The sequence below is a fragment of the Argopecten irradians genome, chromosome 12 (genome assembly GCF_041381155.1).
Source record: "Argopecten irradians isolate NY chromosome 12, Ai_NY, whole genome shotgun sequence".
Lineage (NCBI taxonomy): Eukaryota > Metazoa > Mollusca > Bivalvia > Pectinida > Pectinidae > Argopecten > Argopecten irradians.
The window spans coordinates 32822998-32846158 of NC_091145.1; the positions used below are offsets into that span (position 1 = coordinate 32822998).

Consider the following 23161-nt stretch of genomic DNA (forward strand, 5'->3'; position numbering starts at 1 on the left):
CCAATTTTCAAGTTTAATAGATAATCTAACACGAAATATTGGTAAACACCGATTAATTAAGATTGGAGGAAAATGCTTGAACTAAACTGCAAAATAAGCAATACATTAAAATAATGTAACAGCAGAAGGGTCTTGATATTGTTACTCACCATTGCATTTCGTATTATACCGTTATAAATCATCATATGACGTAGTAAATTGTTACAAACCGTCATATGACATTGTTACACTCTGTAATATTGAGTTTTTTTGTATAAATGTATCTGGTGTAAAATGTAGAACTCCAACGCAGATTGAGTGGATGGTACGTTTATTGGAGTCTTAGGAATCGACCCTGTACAGAGATTATTGGCGAGTTAATATAGCAGTACACCGGGATAACAAATGTCAATATTTGGGTATGATATCCAATACCTGGAACAGTTGATATCAATGTAGCTGCTGTATAACATAGGGAAACATGGTTACACATTAGAACTTATCGTGTATTATAATTAACAACATGGTTATGTAATTAGTAGTTATACAATGACCCTAACAGAAGTTGGTTTCCAATAGACTCAACAGTCAAAACTGTTTTTCCGAGGTGTTGGGACAAACTTGAGGAACTGTTTCCCGAGGCCGCTTTTTATATAATATTTAAGGATTAACTTGAATAGATTTTTTATGTTATGGAGATATAACACAAAAATCTTAGTGTACTCTAAATAAACCGCGAAGCGGTTTATGATGAGAGTACACTCAGATTTTTGTGTTATATCTCCATAACATAAAAAATATATTCAAATTAATCCTTATAATTCAATTTACTAAAAAGATAATCTCTTCAATATTCAAAATTCATTTTGGGACTCTTTTGTCTATGAAATCATTACGCCGTCATCTCAGCCAATCAGAAGCAACGTTATAAACGGCGACGCCATTTTTTCCTTTATGGGCTGATAAAGTAAATTTTTAAGCCAATGAAAATGCTCGTAACAAGCAAAATAGAATTATTCTAGGCTAAACATCCTAATAGTAAACAACGAAACAAGAGTACATTTAGCTCCTCTTTTTACGCACTTTCGAACTCGAAAATCCGTTTGTCCTTGGCCTGGCAATACGACTCCAAAATCCTTACTGCCCCCTTAATCACATTTTTGGTATTCAATAAAACTCTTTTTTCAATCAGATCGAAAAATCCTTGATCGAAAATTTCTGGTTCTGACGCCATTTTACGTCCGTCAAAACTGCCGATCTCAAAGGCGGCGCGACAACTGAAAATTTGGCGCGGGGGCTCTCGTTTTCGTGACGTCAACAATTAAACGCGTGCAAACATTTTCAGCCGGTCAACAGTCAAAATAATGACCGGTCAATATTTTCTCAGGATTTGTTCCTTCCGGTGAAAACAGTCGAAATTACTTCATTTACATTTATATAGAGAGTCAGGTAGCATTTTGTCAATTGTTACACTCCGTCATATGACGTAGTAAATTATTACACTTCGTCGTATTCTGTAGTAAATTGTTACACTCCATCATATGACTGAGTGTAACAGACGTCGAATGGATCAATATGAAAGAAGTAGATATTAATTTGCGAATTTCGCGAATTAACTTGGGTCGCGACATTTAAACGCACTCAAAAAAAGCTGGTTTACTTACGTTGGAATACATTAAATTGTCTTTTCATGGTTTCTGTGCTCCATACTATATAAGTACAAATGTATGTAGTTATGGAGGATAGGGATACTATAAATCAACTGCCTTTCGCGGCTACTCAATTTCGCGATTTTAATTTCAAAACAAGTTCGGGAAGATTAACTTAAGCAAATTTCAATGCAATAAAAGTAAATCGACCGTGAAAAAAGTTGATATACAGAGGGTAAAATACGAAGTAAAATATAAAAAAAAATCAACAAAAAGATAAATATGGTTCTTTCTGTTCAATATTAATTTTTATTTACTTATAACTTTTATCTCGTTCATATCATTTTTATTTCATATTAAACCAATTCGGTTTTCTGGTTATTTTAGAACATTGACCGTCTTTATATCGGATGTTTCAACTTGTTTTATGTCAACAATGTGGTTCTCTTTACAGCTGAAAAATGTCTGATGTGACAGCCTTAAATAATTCACCTGGCTTAATGCAAAATATTGATTATAATTTTATTATATTGTTTGTTCTTTCCTTTTCGATGCAAAAATGAAAGGCGATCCGAAATACAAGTACCATTCATGGGTGCTTGGTCTATAAAATAACGTTGTGAATACGTCTATACGGATACTTAACCACATGATTGTTTGTGTATGAACACCGTACCGTTGCTTCCCCTTGCATTACCCTGCAAATGGAGTACAGCAGGCTTCTAAATAATAAATTGATAAAGTTCATTATAATTAGTAACACAATTGAAATACATGAATATCTCCCGAACAGTTATATTATGGAGTGTATATACGCGGAAGCATGCCAATAAATATCAATTTCATACATGACAAAACTTTTCCCATAACTATACTTGTTTCATAATTTCATAAGAAATGATAAATTCCATAGAATTTGGTTATCGTTTATGTTTGGTGTGTAAACATATAGGGCGCATATCACTGGTCAGTCTCCAATCTCACTTGATTCCGATTGATTTTCAGCTTTAGATTACTTTTCATCGCGCATTTTTTTAACGGAATAGTAAGGCACTATATTTTATAGCGGAGAGATACATGTACATGGTATTATTTAAGCATTGATGTCACTATTTTTTAATTTTATCGGGGTATGAAAAAAAAATTGTTTGCAAACTGTGTGAATCCGCGTAGCGGATTCTCGCAAAAGTTTGCAAACAATTTTTTTTTCATAACCCGATAAAATTAAAAAATAGTGACATCAATACTTATAATTAATTTTATACTCTATTTGATAAAATGAAGTATGTTTAAATGTAACATTATAGTGGTTTTTCAAGGGATTCTTTTTTCCGAATCAATACGCAACGTCAATGTCTCTATTGTGACGTCACGTTAACGTCGGGGTTTCGCGCCATTCTCGGATTTTTTTTTTTCATAGTGGTATGCAAAAAAAAATATTGGCCAATCAGAAAGCCAGATTTGGTATGAAAACAAAGAAAAATTAATTATAATGTGATATGTCGCAGTTAGCTTAGTTGAATATGACTAGAAACCACTGATCATCACGGCATAAATATATATGATGTTAGTTAAAGTTTATGGAATGAACAAGTTCTCCGACGCGTTACTGTTTATTATGTTTATCTAAGTTTCGTTAGTTAATTTTCAAATTTTAAAACCACTCTCGTTAAATCTATTGTCTTTTCAATATTTGAAAATTGATTAACTCTAGTTTGATCATCTGTCGGGGAACCTTTATAATCTAAACCACCACCAATGCAATAGATAAGAGACATGTGTACAATTATAACAAAATATGAAAATAAACGTGTCGTTCAATATGATATTTCAGAAGCATCTGTCTCACTTGACCTGATAGTTGTTAATCAGCTGGTCATAGATCAGACATAATCGATACAATACTCCCGGAGTTACTTTTACTGTCGTACATACTGACCAATCACAAGCAATCCAAAGAGACTTCTTTTGAAGATTATATAGAGCGACACCCGTCATCAAAGCCATGTCATACATCGTTAATCGAGTTTTTATAAATATCCAAGAACCAAACCTGTGTCTTCTCTTACCCTCAGATTTGCTAGGCCATATGCAGTGGGTAAACGCAGTGATAGTAACCTCTGTATTATCGAGGATACTTTAGGGGTAGATATAACAACAGTGATAGTAACCTCTGTATTATCGAGGATGATCCAGTGGTGGATATAACGACAGTGATAATAACCTCGGTATTATCGAGGATGATCCAGGGTTGGATATAAGGACAGTGATAGTAACCACTGTATTATCTAGGATGATCTAGGGGTGGATATAACGACAGTGATAGTAACCTCTGTATTATCGAGGATGATCCAGTGGTGGATATAACGACAGTGATAATAACCTCGGTATTATCGAGGATGATCCAGGGTTGGATATAAGGACAGTGATAGTAACCTCTGTATTATCTAGGATGATTCAGGGGTGGATATAACGACAGTGATAGTAACCTCTGTATTATCAAGGATGATCTAGGGGTGGATATAACGACAGTGATAGTAACCTCTGTATTATCGAGGATGACCCAGGGGTGGATATAAGGACAGTGGTAGTAACCTCTGTATTATCAAGGATGATTCAGGGGTGGATATAACGACAGTGATAATAACCTCTGTATTATCGAGGATGATTCAGGAGTTGATATAACGACAGTGACAGTAACACCTGGAATATTGAGGATAGGGAACAGACAACCCAGTGTATCGTAGCCCGGTTCAAATGCACGTTGGCTCTAAGGCTAATGGTTGATATTCGTACATAGTCTACCTAGCTGAATTGGCTATATATCGAAACCTAACTTCTACACAAATACCCAAATAAATCGTGGACCATATCGTTCACTGTTTTGTCACTTGGGTGAAGGTTGATATTCTCAATACCTGTCGTCAAATCCCATCCATTCAAATACACGATTTTATTTTGTAGCTCCTGCAGTTCCTCATACAAGATTTGTTCCAAACCTTTCCTTGCGTAATCAACAGGTAGATACGGCAAACGCGAGTTAATTGAAGAGTGAGGTCCTTTTATAAAAACCCTAGATTTCAAGTTGCGCTCAAACAATTTCATTAATCCTTGCTTAAGACTTCGAACATGCGCACGAAATGCCCTAGGCATGATTCTGATCACGTGGTAGGTGTAGTGAATCAAGACTATGACGTTTTTATGCGGAGGAATTTCATCTAGATGCCAGGCATTAGACTTAATATCTTTCCGAAAATAAACCTTGAGCCCACTATAGTATGGAATTTCGTGAGCGGCCCATGTCATTGTAATATTTAGATCTACACGTTCGGCCATCTTCCAAAAAACAGTTGAGTTCGCAAAAGTTTTTGATCTAGTTAGTTGTTGAACTCGCCAAAACCACGAACGTATGTTGGAATCTCCTAAGAATAGGAGATGACGGTTACGAAGGCAGTCCTCGTAGGATTTCCGGGAAGGCACGAAGGTGTTGTTACATGCACGGAGCTGCCATTTATTCCGGTAATAGAATCCAGCCGGAGATTCTCCAGTCCATGTGTCCTTGCTTGACCTTTTGTGGCATGGTAGAGTAGGAGATGGAACAACACCATATTCTGTTAACAGTAAAATTAAAATATGCTACACCGCCGACGAATGGTAAGTTTTAGCAGTTAACAGCAGGAGCAGATGCATTTTCTCAACAACATATCTTACTTATTTTTCACTATTACAATCATTAAAAAATGAACTTCTTATTGCACTTATAAAAATATTTAAACCAAATATTTGCATTCCAAAAAAATCCATGACACTACGCCCTAACAAGGTGGAAAGATTCATGAAATACCATATTTTTGTTTTTTAAAAACAAAAATGTTTTCCCGCCAAAACTAGATTTTTTTGTTCGGGTGAAAAACACAATATATTTTTCCACCACTAAACCTTATATCTCACTGCGAAAATGTTACAAGTGAACTCTTACCTCCAGTGATGTTCACGACAAGACTCTTTAGTGGTTGATGAACAAATGGCCTGTAAAAAAACCAGATAATCGTTTAAGAATTATATCCCATCAAATTCATCCAGTGAGTCCATTGTAGTTTTAAAATCCTCGGACTGTTAAATAAAAAGGTTATATAAAAACTGAACAAGCACTCATACAACACAATATATTTTGGGGAAAAGTTCGATCTAATAACTAATCAAATAAACATTTAAAACGGATGCATTCAAATAGGAAAACAGATATTCTGTATTTGCATATTACAGAATTGTCTGCCCGTGTGGGTAGGTATTGACTGTTACGACGAGTGTAACGTCATACTTTTCTGAGAAAACGAAGTGAATTTTGCTCACAAATCATAATGGATACCAACATACAAGGGCGGTAACTCTTTGTAAAGACGGGATAGAGTTTGGGTAAAGCGATACGGCGATTGATGTTCAGGATAATCTGATACGCTAATATTAAGTTTGTGTACACAATGTTGAAATGAATTGAATGTTAAAACACTCGGATGTTTCATGTAATGAATATTTTATGATAAACAAAAAACATAAGCAATTTGAAAAATAGTAATTATACCTTTACCTGACATTTTTGATTTCGTTGGGATTAATATCGTGCGTTATGATATCGTGCATTGTTATCCAGTCTGTACAGGTGAGGTTAGGGTTGGTGGGTCTCCCACAGTACAACTCATTGTCATAGTTTGCCTTAGTTAAGTTACACATATCTGTCAATCCATACACATCCGGCTTTACACTGCATGTCGTTTTCTCTACAACTTTATCATGTTTCCCGAATCCTCCAAGCATGGCGTACACCTGTCCGTGTTTCTCAATATGATTTTGAACGAGTGAAATTTGTTGTTTCGTATTTGCAATCGACGTTTTAATAACACTTTCACCAGTCCATAATGCCATCACGTGACCTGTGTATGACCCGTTAGCGTGATCTGTGACGTAACCATTCACGCTTGCGTTCTGGGATAGACCTGTCATCCAGATCCTGAGAACATCCCCTCCGATAGAAATGTGTTTACCGTATCCGTCACAGAGTTCGATTCTTACATGGATCATTTCTCCAAGTGGATATTTAGACCGATTAAACGTCAGATATATTTTCGAAAAAGCAGATGTTGCCACGGTTTTATAATCGTTAACATCTGCTCGTACGCAACAATTGTTATGTGTGTATAAATCTGGTTTGGAAAAAGACACAACGTCCTTTCCATCAAACTTATCATTTACACTATGAGTTGTTTTCTGTTTGATCGTGTTAGCACTGGTGACGAGGAAGTTGATATTGCTGAAAGAAATAAAATATGGAATAAACGATACAATAGAGCATACGATATATTTGTTATAATTGTGTGAGCGATGACGGAGTTACTTTATGTTAAATTGCTGTACATGTATTTACAATGTTACTGTGACATTAAATCAAGTAGTCTTATTACTTGTTTAAAGGGACAATTCATTCTACGAGAACATTAAAGTGAATAAGTCGGGCAAAGAAAACCAGTCTAAATGTGTTCATTGGCCTTCCAAAAGTTCTCACATATTAATACGATGGTCAAGTTCTGCTTACGTTTCCCAACTCTGACCATTGAAATAAAGAAAAGTTGAAATCATTGAAAGCGAGGCTGCGTGGAAATGCAACCACGGACATAGTCAGCTGGGAGGACGATTTAGGATTCCTATACTTTAAATTAATTTCTTCGTACGCAGACAGATTTTGACGAGAGAATTTATTTTTTCTATTTCATATGAAATTATACTGGATACATTCACACCATTTTTACCGACTTTAGCCATCATTGCCCGACTGTTCACTTTAAAATTTGCATATATATCAGAAAACCCCCAGTTCTAATGGAAATAAGATCAGTCGGTTTTACTGTGATATTTCAGAAAATCCCATGGTGGTGAAATGCGTGTGAAATGTTCAAACTCACTCGCTGTCCGCCATTACACATTGTGGTCGAATATCTTGTATGCCGAACCCTGTCCCTTGCTCGTAGAGTAATGCTACTTTTGTCTAGAACAGCTCAAATTGCTCTGACAGAAGTGTGTTTACCTTATTAGGTGAATTGTCTTGCCTAAAAAATCATTATATCACCTCCACAGTGGTTATGTAGTTCATTTGTTTAACATGCGTGACTTTGGCTCGGATATGGGTACAGCGTACATATTGTACCTGCTTAATCGTATTGATCAACGATTTGTAATTACAACGGTATCAATTAAAATACAGAACAATGACGAGGAATTTGTTAATATCTTATGTTATATATTTCATAAGAAATGTAGAACAATACATTTATGCCATATTTTGCTTCTTGGTTATGTAAAAGAATTAGCCTGAGTGAATTGTCCCTTTAATACGAATACGAAACAAGTTAAAAAAATCAATTTAGGTATTATTAAGATTTAAGTCTGCTATTGAATTATTTCATTATGTATTTAATGAAACATGATTGCAAGACATTAAAAAAGTATACCCCTTCACAGTTCAACTAGAATGCCTTTTTAATCACCAAATGCAGTATACAACCAAACAAGTTTACAGGAACGTATCGACTCGACAATGCAATATTAAACATATTGTTCGAATACTCATTCATCTGAAAACAAATGGGATAGGCAAAACATACTTCAAAATGTAAAATCTTAAGTATATTAGGTTTAATAGCTAACTAAATCATAGCTTGATATTGTCAAAACAATGACAGTAACACACTGTAAAAACAATTGATAGTACAAAACTGTAAAAAAAAACCTTTTATATTTGGATATTTTATATCATATCTTGAAAAAGTCAATACTGCATATTGTTTCAATATTCATATGCAATATACATACCTTTCAGGCGAAAGTGTAATACAAATAATCAATACATAAACTGTGCAAACAAGAAATCCCATAATACAGTATCGTTTACCCATGTTGGTAAAACATTCCCCTATACTCGTTACAGGTTTACCACGAAATAAGACAATGCGATTTGTCATTGTTGAAGCCATTGTTATGCCTGTTTTATTATGCTTAAACACACGTATTGGTTGAGTGGATCTATAATGCGACATTTAAACCACAGACACTATAATACAGCCATAACAAAACCTAATAGTTTAACAAAGGTAATCCTTTATATACCGTAAAGCTGACAATACAACTGTAAAAACATTCAACTGAGATAGAAAATGACTCTTAAATTCATGTTTTTTCAACTTGTATTGTCAGTTTTAACTGTGTCAGTTAATCTTGTCCGTTGCGTTAACAATTACCATTGTTTTCTTTTATAACATACCGCATTATCAAATATATAGAAATATATTTTGTTTCGATACATACACATACCTGATGTCGCAGAAACAACGAAATTCATTTTGAGACAAATAATCTCTCCAAGAACATGATATTTTAGTACATTTCTTTTAACTATTCCATACTGACTATCATTCCCTTGCTTTTTTATTGATTTTATTAATGAATGCATGTTTTTTATCGCCAAACTGATCATTAATTAATGAAGCGCAAATTATGGTCGTGGTTTAGAGAATTGTTTAGATTTACTGAAATAAAGAGAGGAAGCTTGAATCAACGCTGACGGCAATACAAGAACAAAACAACACAAACAGCATCGTTTGACCTTTAAGTCTTCTTATCTTATATTTTGAAGATCAAAAAACGTACAGCTCATCCTAAGATATGTTCATACAATATGAGGTTTATTATTTAGAGACCCAGAATGTCTGCATGAAATTGATGTCTTTTCAAAATATACCGACATATCCTGTTTATATCCTGTAAATATTTCTAAATATGAATATTAATTTCAGTATACTAACCTGCCTTGACCAGCCGTTGCTACTTATTTGATATAGTTTAACTGTTACTGTTACAGATGTACTCTTGTTGTATTAATTTATACCTATGTAGTTATTCTTATGATAGTATATGGATACACTATACATGTACAGTAATTTTATAACTATCATCATATAATTTATGCTTCATTCATCTAAGTGTAACATTTATATCAACACAACATGCATTACAGCTGCAATAGTTTCCATATACATTGCCACCAGACCCTATAAGTTGTTCATTAGACTGTCTCAGCTAAGTTCTTTACTAGTTTATCTCCCTTTAGATTGAAACTTAAAATGAGACATGTAGTAGAGACAAAAATAATCAAGCCAAATTTTAATATTTTTTTTTCAATATTTTTGAGATTGATGGCCAGTCTAAAGTAATCTACATGTAGTTTCAATACTATATACAGTGTCAATAGGCTTTCTTAAATGAAATAGTAAACAAAAATTATCATTTTAATGTTTATACAGTATACCTCGTGTTGTATTACTTATATTGTTGATAACCTCTTGTCTATATACCTCATTAATTCTATTCTCAATAATATTAAATGTATAACAGTCAACGTATCTATCATTCCAGAGGTATGCTAATCCAATTTTTGCTAGTTCATTTTTAATGCTGATTGACCACTCATCATTAGTTTCAATTCTAGTATCTAAACATTTTTTTAAAATACAGTTAGAAGTACCTTTTAGTTTTATTCAATACTTCAAAATTTTTAATTTTTCTGGTTATATACAAAGGCAACCTTCCTAGTTCTAAATAGACAAAATCATTACAAGTTGTTTTATTTACTCCAAGAACATTTTTGCAAAAGTTAGTGTGCACCTTTTCTACATCAGGAGCCTTATGATGTCCCCAAATTTCACTTGCATATCCCAGTATACTATTAATATATGTATCAAAAATTGAACACTGAGTCGAAATATTAGATGCATGATTTTTCAACTTACTACATATGGAAAAAATAAGCTTTTATTCCTTGATTTGCAACGTGAATTTGAGTTTTCCTATTTTTACCATTGTAATTAAATAACATACCAAGATAATTGAATTCGTCGACTACATCAATGTTAACATTATTGTAAGTCCAATATTCCTTTTCCCTCTGTCTACCCCCGTTTCTGAAAATCATTATTTTTGTCTTATCAACATTAAGAGTCAACTTACAATCGTTATTATATTTATATAACGTATCAATCATTTCTTGCAGAGCTTTGGGCGACTCAGCGAGTAGAACTGTATCATCTGCATACATAATCAAAAACAAATTAATCAAACCAATTTCTACTGATGGACAGTTCTCTCTAATACAACACATTTCACAATCATTGACATATAAACTGTACAAAATCGGTGACAAAATTTCGCCTTGGAATAGACCGATCGTGCTTCTGTAATATTCAGACAAAAATCCATTATAATTGATACAAGATTTCACATGTTGATGGCTTACATCGACGGTCACAGGAAAAGCAGATCAAAGATTTTTTTTATGATTACTTTTGAGCTTGAAGCTACAGACTTAGAATGTTCATTCATTCATTCATATCTTTATTCCTCCGTAAACGAAGAGTTACATGAACATATAAGAATACAAACAAAAAAAGGTGCAAGGTAATAACAAAACAAAAAAAGGTGAGATAGCATTAAGGAAAGGGAGAACACAAGGCAAAAAAGTAAAAAAGGAAATAGAATAGAAATAGTATCATTAATTGTAATCTATATGAATGCACAGGAAAGCATCAGTTTAACTTTGACTATCAACAAACATGTTGAATTGAATCTACTGTATTGCCACTAATTGAAAAGTAAGTATAAACTTACAAATACAGTTATGAGAAAAGACATCAAATAGCTACACTATACAGCGAATGGTATATAGAGCATTTAATTACTGAAAGGTCAATGCAGACACTTTATCTGCGAAACACAAACAATCTTGAACGAATGAATATACGGTATTATCATCACCGAGAGCTAGAATAATGTTCTCATTTGGGCGGCCAAGAATAATATGTATTTGTTCTTCCCTGTCCGCTTGGTCTAATAGAACATATACACGAACGGGATATATATTCACAACTTTTGTAAAAAACGTATCTCTAATTGCGACTATATCTATATTTCTACAATCTAAAGTACAATGGGCAACAGCGTCAGACACACATAAATTGCATTTGGCACAGTGTAACTCACAATCAGGGGGAGTAATCCATAATTTGGAGACGCGTTTACAGATACCAGAAAAAGATGGAGAAACTTTGGAAATTGACCACAAAATCGATGGAGAAAATTCCATGTGAATATTTCTGAACCTGCGCAATTCAGGGTTTAATGTCAGACGCTGTTTCCATTGATTACTTTCCTCAAGAAGTAAGACATTTTTAACAATATATTTCCATGTACGTTTGCTTGGAATCCAGGTTGACTCTAAGTAATCATAAACAAACGACTGCAAGTTGTATTTATGAAAAATATTCCATACGTCGAAAATAAAACCTGTTTTCGACTTATATATACCTAAATACATGTGGTATAGACGTAACAAAAACAACTGCTTCGCAGTACATACAGACTTGACATTACACAGAGCAGCAAAAAATCTTAACTTACATTGTTCAATATATACAGATAGAGATACTATACCTAACATTCCCAATGCAATATCTGATCTAGTACGTATTGGAAAATTCTGTATAAGTTTGGTACATAGATGATGGGTAGTCTCTAGTCGCCGCAAATCGGTTAAAGAAAGTGCAAACCAGAGCTCACAACCAAATAAAGCTCTAGAAAGAACAATAGACTTATAAAGTTTTAAATTTGTTAGGGGGTTAATCCCTGTGCCAAGCAAGTTGCACTGCATAAGCGCAAAGGTTTGTCCACGCAACTTATGCACAATTTCGTCCATTTCTGGACGACCAGGACGAAACTTGTCCACGTAAATACCAACATGTGTAGTATTAGAGGACTCTACTACCTCTTTTGGTCCAAGAAACCACTTACGTTTCGTATTGACAAAAGCACTTCTTTTTTTCATTAAAAAACAATAACAATAGATTTTGAAGCATTATATTCAAATCTCCAATTACAACTATATATATAACAAGTATACATTAAATTGTCAAGATCACGTTTAGATAGTGAAAGAAGAACTATATCGTCTGCTTGAGTAGGACAAGTGACGTTAACGTCTTGAATGAAAAAAGAAGACTTAGAAGAACATAATTCATTTAACAAATCATTAATGTACACAGAATAAAGCCAAGGAGAGAGAATACTCCCTTGTCGTGTTCCCTGACATATAGGAAACCATTTTGAAATAAAACCTTGATAAAGAACTGCACTGTACATATCATTATATAATGAGACAATGACATTAATAAAATCACGATTAAAACCAAGGGCTATAAGTTTGACAAACAGACCCTTATGCCAAACGCAATCGAAGGCTTTGGCAGCATCCAAAAAACAAGAAAACAATTTACTATTGTTTTCACCACAGTAAACAGCTGATTCATGTACAAGATATGACGTCATAGTGCTACTGACATTTTTCTGAAACCCATTTTGTAAAGGGTTAACGTGAAATACGTTTTCACTCACTAGTCTATTTAGAATCAGCTTTTCATATACTTTTAAAATAACAGGTAATAGGGAAATTGCTCGATAACTGTTAGGATCAGATTTTGGCTTATTATGACCTTTATAGAGTGTACAAATAATACCTCTTTTGAGGTCCATTGGAACAAAAAGTAATTTTTTAAAAGCATTAAAAAGATTACATAGACACTGGAAAATACAGTCATCTGCAAAAATAAGATGTTCGTAAACAATTAAGTCAACACCTGCAGCTTTTCCACGAGGGAGATTAACACAAATATTTTTTACTTCGTCAAAAGTAAAATCAATGAACGAAGTGTTATTACGGGATTCATTTTCCATAAAACATTTAAATGAGTTTTCAATTTCCTCTTTAAAAGAACCATTATAATTTACATTAGAAGATTCTGTATACATTTTTGAGAAATAATCTCCCCAGTGCAGGGCAAGGCTAGGTGGATCTCTTACAATAATGTTTGCAAATTTCATTTCTGCCCCCGAATTACCACACGAGTCACTACGTCGAGATTTAATCATTGACCAAAAAGATTTTTGATTTAAATCAGCAGCAGATTCTAACTCAATATTCAGGTTCACTAGATGAGACTCTGAAAGCTGTCTATGTTTTAACCTAAATTTTCTTTTTGCTTCCTTATATTGAGCAAACGAAACAGAGTTAGAGTCACGTGGCCGTCCATTTGAAACCCACACACAGCGAAGTCTCCACATCTCCTTATGCAATGCCTTCAGTTCACCCTTCCAATAGGGTTTCAGGAATGAGCGGAACTTACGTTTCTTCAGAGAAGACTCCGACGCCGCGTAAAGACAAGAAGCAATATCTCTGGTAAATCTTTCAATATCTTGTTCGGATGCTAAGACGCGTTTGCATATATCAGAATTTACCAAATGTGACTGGAGTGTTTGCCGATATATTTCGGAGTAATCAGAACCATCAGCTGAATTCCATTTAAATGAGGTATGCGGCATTTGTTCATACGATGTTGGAATGTCGACAGGAAAACACATTTCACAAATAATCGGACGATGATTAGATACATCAAGATAATAATCGTTGAGCACTCGGCATTCTTTGATAAGGTCATGTTTACTAGATTCAATGATCAGGTGATCGATCAAGGAAGATGAGCCGTCATCAGAGTGAACATAGGTATGGGTAGGACCATTGCACAACAAGGACGTTGTTACCGCGAAAAGTTGATGACGATTCAAGACTATTTGAAGTTGGTGACCACGGCTGTTCTCATATCCGTTGATTCTGGGACCACTTAAACGTGCATTAAGATCACCCATAATAATAACTGAACCTTCAGAAAGGAACGACGCGCAGAATTCGTTTAATTTTGCAACATATTCAGAAAAAGTATCTGCACCATAACGAGATGTCGGAAGATAAACTTGCATTATGAATACCACGCTTGAGTTCAAAGATAATTTCAGTATTGCGATTCGATCATCAGCAGAATCAATTACCGTCACCCGACTTGAAAGATCTTTGCGCCATAATAAAGCGACGCCTCCCTTGCGCCTTCTGTCATGAGCTAAAGGATGAAGTGAAAAGTCAGAGATGACATGACTGGCATAGTCACTATGTATACTCTGAAATAGATGTCTTTGCTCTTCAAGTAACCAATGCTCTGATATGCCACATATGTCGATGTTATGTGAAGTGAGGGCAGTGTTAAGGTGCGAAGCCGCTGACATAATGCCAGTAACATTCCATGACATAAACCGGATCGAAGCCATGACGAATAGAATAACAGATACATAAAGAGTCGTGGGCTTAACTGTCATTATTAACATTGGAGGATTCATCACTTTCACCGTAGTACTGGTTTTTTGAATACCATTTCCTGACTCGTAATCCGTTGGGCCAGAATTTTTCAGATTTTGTTCTCCCGACGTCAGACGAAAGTATGTTGACTTGAGCAGAAACGCTGTGCTTTATCTTACTTTTCATGATGCGAATGAAAGTAGCCGTTACCCCGCGTTCGCTTAGATAAGATTGAATATCATTGAATGTACATGACGCTGACATGCCGCAAAGAAAAAGACGGGTAGTCTTATTTCTCACCACGGCGACGAATCCACTCGAAGAGGGAGGATCTTGAGGTTTGCAAGTGATATGCTTACCAGAAGATGCTGGCGAAGGAGAGACAGGAACAGAATGATCACCATGATGACGAGAAGAGGTCAAAGACTTCTTACTGCTATCCTTGTTCATAGTAGAATTCTTAGGGTCTACCAAACTCCGACCTTTAACTGGAGTATCGTGAAGAGTTTTGGACGACAAGGAATGATTACCAGCCACTGGTACGCTTGGAGATTCCTTACTCTCTGAGGCAACAGATGACCATGAAACATCACTCGGACGAGGTGTTTTTGTCGTAATCTTTATTGGCGGAGTAGAGTCGGGAGATGACTCAGAAGAAATAAGAGCTTCAGATACAAACTTCCGAACTTCAACTAATTGAGCACCTATTTCTTCAGCGAAACCATTGATAGCTGCGTCGACTTTTCTTTGGGATTGTTCCTGAATCTCCTGAATATTAGCATCTGTTGTCTTCACACGCGATTTCACTGACGAAACAGAGTCGGAAACGGAAGAAATGGATGACTTGCAGACAGACAAATCACTTTCAACACACGATAGTTTACCTTTGATTTCCTTTACGTCGTTGTGTAGTGATTTTACGTTGGCGAAGCGTTCATCGTTAATTCTAGTTAACCCAAGAGTATTCTCTTTAACAGACTGGTTGATATCGGTGATATCGCCCCCAACAGACTTCCTGAAACGGTCTAACGACAAGGTTTTTGACGCGATCAGATGTAACCTATCAGACAAACCTTTCATCTCGGCACAGTTTGCAATATCATTAGCGAAGACTTTGTCTATCACTCGAATGGAAGAATTCAAATCATTTTGGAGCACCTCCATGTCTGATACAATGGATTTTTGATCGTTCACAATCTTTTCCACTTGAACATTGAGATGCTCTTGCAACTCGTGTGTGATTTTCCTTAGGTTTGCCATTTCATATTTGATAGAGTCAATATCAGCACACATACCTGATACACTATTATCTACGAAAACAGGAGTTTCATGTTGACTGTTCTTTAAAGAGTTCGTAGACAGCTTTTGTGATGAAAATAACTCATTCAGATCACCATCATGGTCCCCTTGCAGAAACTGATGAAGGACAAAACAGTCACGAGCATATTTCACCTGAGCTGAAGACTTTGTGGTAGACTTTCTAGAAACAAGGCGAGTTGAAGGACAATCTTTCATGTGCTTTGCATTATCGTATAGTATAGCACGGTACCATGCGATTTTACTTTCAGAGTTACCGGCGAGCTGTAGTAGTGTCGTAATATAGACATCTTTGGGAAGACCAAGAAGTGCATTGTCAAAGGCACTCGACTCATCTACATGTGAGCCACAAATACTGTCATTAAGTCTCTCTTTAGTAGAAGAGCAAACGGGCAAACTGACAGGAACGAGTTCCGTATATGAGACACTGGAGTCACAATGTTCGTCCATTTTCAAGCGTAAGACTTTCAGCACCGTGAGAGAATTATGTCAACTAGAGCGTGACGATTTTTCGACCGTACATTGCCTAAGGCACAGTTCTTGTATGTAAGCTTATACAGGTAAGGCTATTAATAGCTCAATACATGTCCAACGATATAGTCTATTGTCATTCAAAATCATCAAAAATGCCACAAGATCAATAAAGTTCCAAAAAATAGAAATCACAATTGAATGCAGACATGCTTTACGAACCTCTGTGCAAAAATCCAGAAGTGGAAACGTTGAATTTCTGTCTGTATAACACAATGAGCTGGGAGCTCGTGCACACCTGTGATCGTCACCATATATCAATCGTACAGCTCATCCTAAGATATGTTCATACAATATGAGGTTTATTATTTAGAGACCCAGAATGTCTGCATGAAATTGATGTCTTTTCAAAATATACCGACATATCCTGTTTATATCCTGTAAATATTTCTAAATATGAATATTAATTTCAGTATACTAACCTGCCTTGACCAGCCGTTGCTACTTATTTGATATAGTTTAACTGTTACTGTTACAGATGTACTCTTGTTGTATTAATTTATACCTATGTAGTTATTCTTATGATAGTATATGGATACACTATACATGTACAGTAATTTTATAACTATCATCATATAATTTATGCTTCATTCATCTAAGTGTAACATTTATATCAACACAACATGCATTACAGCTGCAATAGTTTCCATATACATTGCCACCAGACCCTATAAGTTGTTCATTAGACTGTCTCAGCTAAGTTCTTTACTAGTTTATCTCCCTTTAGATTGAAACTTAAAATGAGACATGTAGTAGAGACAAAAATAATCAAGCCAAATTTTAATATTTTTTTTTCAATATTTTTGAGATTGATGGCCAGTCTAAAGTAATCTACATGTAGTTTCAATACTATATACAGTGTCAATAGGCTTTCTTAAATGAAATAGTAAACAAAAATTATCATTTTAATGTTTATACAGTATACCTCGTGTTGTATTACTTATATTGTTGATAACCTCTTGTCTATATACCTCATTAATTCTATTCTCAATAATATTAAATGTATAACAGTCAACGTATCTATCATTCCAGAGGTATGCTAATCCAATTTTTGCTAGTTCATTTTTAATGCTGATTGACCACTCATCATTAGTTTCAATTCTAGTATCTAAACATTTTTTTAAAATACAGTTAGAAGTACCTTTTAGTTTTATTCAATACTTCAAAATTTTTAATTTTTCTGGTTATATACAAAGGCAACCTTCCTAGTTCTAAATAGACAAAATCATTACAAGTTGTTTTATTTACTCCAAGAACATTTTTGCAAAAGTTAGTGTGCACCTTTTCTACATCAGGAGCCTTATGATGTCCCCAAATTTCACTTGCATATCCCAGTATACTATTAATATATGTATCAAAAATTGAACACTGAGTCGAAATATTAGATGCATGATTTTTCAACTTACTACATATGGAAAAAATAAGCTTTTATTCCTTGATTTGCAACGTGAATTTGAGTTTTCCTATTTTTACCATTGTAATTAAATAACATACCAAGATAATTGAATTCGTCGACTACATCAATGTTAACATTATTGTAAGTCCAATATTCCTTTTCCCTCTGTCTACCCCCGTTTCTGAAAATCATTATTTTTGTCTTATCAACATTAAGAGTCAACTTACAATCGTTATTATATTTATATAACGTATCAATCATTTCTTGCAGAGCTTTGGGCGACTCAGCGAGTAGAACTGTATCATCTGCATACATAATCAAAAACAAATTAATCAAACCAATTTCTACTGATGGACAGTTCTCTCTAATACAACACATTTCACAATCATTGACATATAAACTGTACAAAATCGGTGACAAAATTTCGCCTTGGAATAGACCGATCGTGCTTCTGTAATATTCAGACAAAAATTCCATTATAATTGATACAAGATTTCACATGTTGATGGCTTACATCGACGGTCACAGGAAAAGCAGATCAAAGATTTTTTTTATGATTACTTTTGAGTGAAGTTAATCGTACAATAACTTTGGCTTGAATATAAATAACTAAAAGAGTGATATTCGATGTTTCAAATACTCTAATTTATGCTCTAATAGCATGTATCTTCGCGTAATCATGAAAGAAAATCCACACAAAAAATAAAATAAAATCGATATACGAGTAGATACACCGATATTATAAATATATAATTGGCCATGCCTTTGGTTTGATGGTTATGTAATACCTTGACCAGGATGTTATTTACCTGTACACAACGCCATTCATAAAACTCACCTGTAATTACCTGGCCGCGGGCAATTTGCTATTCGGTGGACTATATCGGGAATTTGTCTTACTGTCAGTCAGGTTAGGACATCCGTTAATTGGATTGTGATTTGAATTATGGAAACCACGTACATCTATGCACTAGGTTTTTTATTGTCACCTCCATTTTTAAAATGAAGATGAAAAAGCAAATGGAAATAAAATATACCTGATCTTACCTAGGAATGTATATTACATACACACATATATATGTCATACACAGGTAAAACAAAAATGGAAGGTGACTTATTCAGAAACAAAAATGGTTCTAAGAACTATTTCAACTAAAGGTTTAACCTTAAAAATTATTCCAGTTTAGTACTGTAATTACGGAATCGTGGCATATAGCAATCTTCCGTTATTTCTAAGGTACTAGTAAAAATTCAAAGCATTTATTTTCACCGTTTCGAATCTAAATGTACATGACAATTGTATGGTCATACAAGAAGGGTTACAACATCATCACACTAAATATACTTATTTGAATATCAATTAGTTTATTTTTAAAAAGGTACAATATATTATATCTATTTATAATGCCTGTATACAAGTAATTTCAATTTCATTTGAACACTTTATGTGGTTACTTTTTGGATTATATGATAAATGTTCATATATCATACTATTAAATCTCGGCATGATATACAAAACGGTCGACAATGAATATACTATTTTAAGGATTTAGTATAATTTTGAAATAATGAATTTAAATCTACACTTAAACTGTAATTTAGGAACATATATCAGAAATATCATTGATGTATTTCTGCTTTTTAGTAAACGTTATGGATAAAGTTTCAAAGGCAACAATATAGATATACATATTATTTTCGGTATAAATTCGGTACTGTTACTCCAATATCACATAACTGATAACCGTCCACATTTTATTTTTACTCAAAAACTGTGCCGTGTTTGCATCGTTATAGCAGAAGTTTGAAATAAAAACACAGATTATAGATATATTCATGCTAAATTTTGGGATTTTACTCGTAAAAAGATAGTTTTACATTATACTGGTTTTTTATAACACTGAAATTTACATCATATGCTATCTAAATCTCAGTCCAGACTGATCCGAACATCATTTTGATATCGCTATCAGATTGGACTGATTATCTAATCTAAAGTTAGATATATGCTTGTTTGAATTTTTGAAGTGGTGTAAATGGAATGTTTTGAAACTGAAAATATCTACATTATAAATCTAGAATAACCATTTACTCGAAAAACTCAAATGGAATATCAAATGTATACGTATATATGCTGTATACATGTATAGTACTAGGCTTACCTTGACAAGACCACGTGACCACCTAGCTCATTATCTCTTAACCGTAGTCGACACTACCCGTAAATCACGACCAAAACCAACCGATAGCGCTAAAAGCTAGGCGCAGAAACATATATACATAGAGATTGGAAACTCCTTCTTTGTCTTTGTTGACAGGCAGCGAGACCTCCGGTTTATAGGCATTTTCCCTTGGCTAACTACTTTCAAGTGTATTCTTTTAAACATAATATTTTTGCATCAATACAAAGTTTAAACATCATATCATGGTTTGATGTGACCAGTTTTTTCCAAAAGATGTTATTTAATATGTTTTTTTGAAAGCATGAAAATCGGCAATTTTACCTGGTTTTTCGAAAATCAGACATTCAAAACCGAAAGTGCATTTTGTTTTATTAATATATAAGTTAAAATATTTTTCTTTCCAAAATCGTCCTCAAACCATCTGAAAATTACTGAACTTTTATAACATTTCAAAGTTATTCTTTAACTATTTAAAAATTTATCTAAAATCCCCTAAGCACATACAGAGGTACATCTGCTGATCGTAAAAATGGCGGAGTTGCCAATCTCTCTGTATATATGTTTCTGCTAGGCGATTCATTGGGTGGGACTTAATTTTTCATTTATCTAAAGCAATATCCTGACGTATTATCAAAAAAAATTGGCTGCAAAAATCCTTTAATATGACTGAAGGCAAGGCCTTAAAGGGCGCAGCCGGATGATTTTATATGAATCATGCACGGTATGGGAAGAGCGAAGCTCTACTTGTTTAATTTATATTTCATGTAGAAAACACAATTTAGAAATAAAAGGACGCACTTTAAACTATAGAAGTATATAATGTAGTAATTGTCTAGTATAAACTTAAAGAAATGAACTCAAAGATTCGGATTTATCTGTGTCCATTCAAGGCCTGGAGTGCCGCGTATGCGAATCCTATAATTTCGCGCCATTTGTTGACGTTATGTGACGTCATGACTCTTTGTGCTCATCATCTTCGCCTTGGTGGATATTTTGACTGCATTCCATAGCTTATAATTTTCAATTGTTATTATTATTATTTTTAAAAAAAAATAAAAGAAAATGTTTAATTTCTCTTGTTATGCATTTGCATTACTTAAATATATATTTACTGGGGAAAGCAGTACCGGAGCAACGCACACCTCCCCATATGTATGAAATATTGACGGCCGCAAACTGAAGCTGTCAGTGTGTAACTGTTAGGATTGATTTTTGAAGATTTTCGGGCACGAAGGGCTGCGCCCTTAAAACGATACCACCTGACCTTTTCTTACATTTCTGTTTGTGTTTAGCATGAACATATAACCATGTCAGTTTTAGATTCAGCACATAATATTAACGGACGCTATTCTATTTATCTGCCACCCAGATTGCATTTATTATCTTCAATGATAAGGAAAATGAAGAAATTTTGTCATTTTTGCGAAGTTTTTCATCTCGACTACAGAGCGCATCCTTGAATCTGTAGTACCAACACATAATGAACAAGAGGCCCAGAGGGCCTGTATCGCTCACCTGGTTTTTTGTTAGTAATTATTACAAGAATCTGACAATTAGAGAAATAAGCAAAATTGACTCCCAAAGTTTAATTTTGAATCACAACCATACAATGATGCTATTGATACCATACAAATATGCTATCCAATACATAGGTTCAGAGACAAAGTAATTTATATGAAAATAGTAGCCTAATTGACCTTTTTGACCTCGCATCTATTGCCGTTTAAGGCCCCGGGGGTCAGCCCTATCATTTGTACAATTTCAAATCCCAACCCTATAAGGATGCTGCCATTGCATTATAAGTGCTCTTCCATTCTTAGTTGCAGAGAAGAAGTCGTTTATATGGAAATAGCTAAATTGACCCCTTTTGACCCCACCCTTCAGGCTCCTGGGGGGGGGGGGGGGGGGGGTCAGCCCCATCATTTGCAAAATTTTGAATCCAAACCCTTTAAGGATGTAACCATTGCATTATGAGCGCAATCCCATGTTAAGTTGCAGAGAAAAAGTCATTTATATGGAAATTGACCACTTTTGACCCCGCCCCTCAGGCCCCCGGGGGTCAGCCCTATCATTTGCTCAATTTGGAATCCCCAGCCTACAAGGATGCTACCATTGCATTATGGGTGCTATACCATGCTTAGTTGCAGAGAAGAAGTCGTTTATATGGAAATAGCCAAATTGGCCCCTTTTGACCCCGCCTCTCAGGCCCCCGGAGGGTCAGCCCCATTATTTGTACAATTTTGAATCCCAACCCTATGAGGATGATATCATTGCATTATGGGTGCTATCCCATGCTTGGTTTCAGAGAAGAAGTCGTTTATATGGAAAAAGCCAAATTGAGCCCTTTTGACCCCGCCCCTCAGCCCCCCCCCCTCCCGGGAGTCAGCCCCATCATTTGTACAATTTTGAATCTCAACCCTATAACGATACTACAATTGCATTATGAGTGCTATCTCATGCTTAGTTTCAGAGAAGAAGTCGTTTATATGGAAATAGCCAAATTGACCCCATTTGACCCCGCCCCTCAGGCCCCCGGGGGGTCAGCCCCATCATTTGTACAATTTTGAATCCCCACCCTATAAGGATGCTACCATTGCATTATGGGTGCTATCCCATGCTTGGTTTCAGAGAAGAAGTCGTTTATATGGAAATAGCCAAATTGACCCCTTTCGGCCCCGCCCCTCAGGCCCCCGGGGGGTCAGCCCCATCATTTGTACAATTTTCAGTTAGTAGCCCATAAGGATGCTACCAGTCAAATTTTATTGAAATCCGACCAGCGGTTATGGAGAAGAAGTCGATTGTTGACGGACGACGGACGACGGACGAC

The 23161-nt window shown here is 34.9% G+C and overlaps 2 protein-coding genes across 2 annotated transcripts; both read right to left on the reverse strand.

Annotated features, from left to right (window-relative positions):
* Positions 1-293: 293 nt before the first annotated feature.
* LOC138304641 (NXPE family member 4-like) lies at positions 294-8619 on the reverse strand. The gene is made up of 4 exons (XM_069244816.1): positions 8493-8619; positions 6217-6936; positions 5608-5657; positions 294-5239 (listed from the first exon to the last, which is right to left on the reverse strand). Exons 1-4 carry the CDS (start codon positions 8573-8575, stop codon positions 4461-4463), a joined length of 1632 nt encoding a protein of 543 aa, XP_069100917.1. The 5' UTR covers positions 8576-8619; the 3' UTR covers positions 294-4460.
* Positions 8620-10712: 2093 nt separating this feature from the next.
* LOC138305066 (uncharacterized) lies at positions 10713-14879 on the reverse strand. The gene is made up of 2 exons (XM_069245469.1): positions 13512-14879; positions 10713-10760 (listed from the first exon to the last, which is right to left on the reverse strand). The coding sequence occupies exons 1-2, from the start codon at positions 14877-14879 to the stop codon at positions 10713-10715; spliced, it is 1416 nt and encodes a 471-aa protein (XP_069101570.1).
* Positions 14880-23161: the final 8282 nt, after the last annotated feature.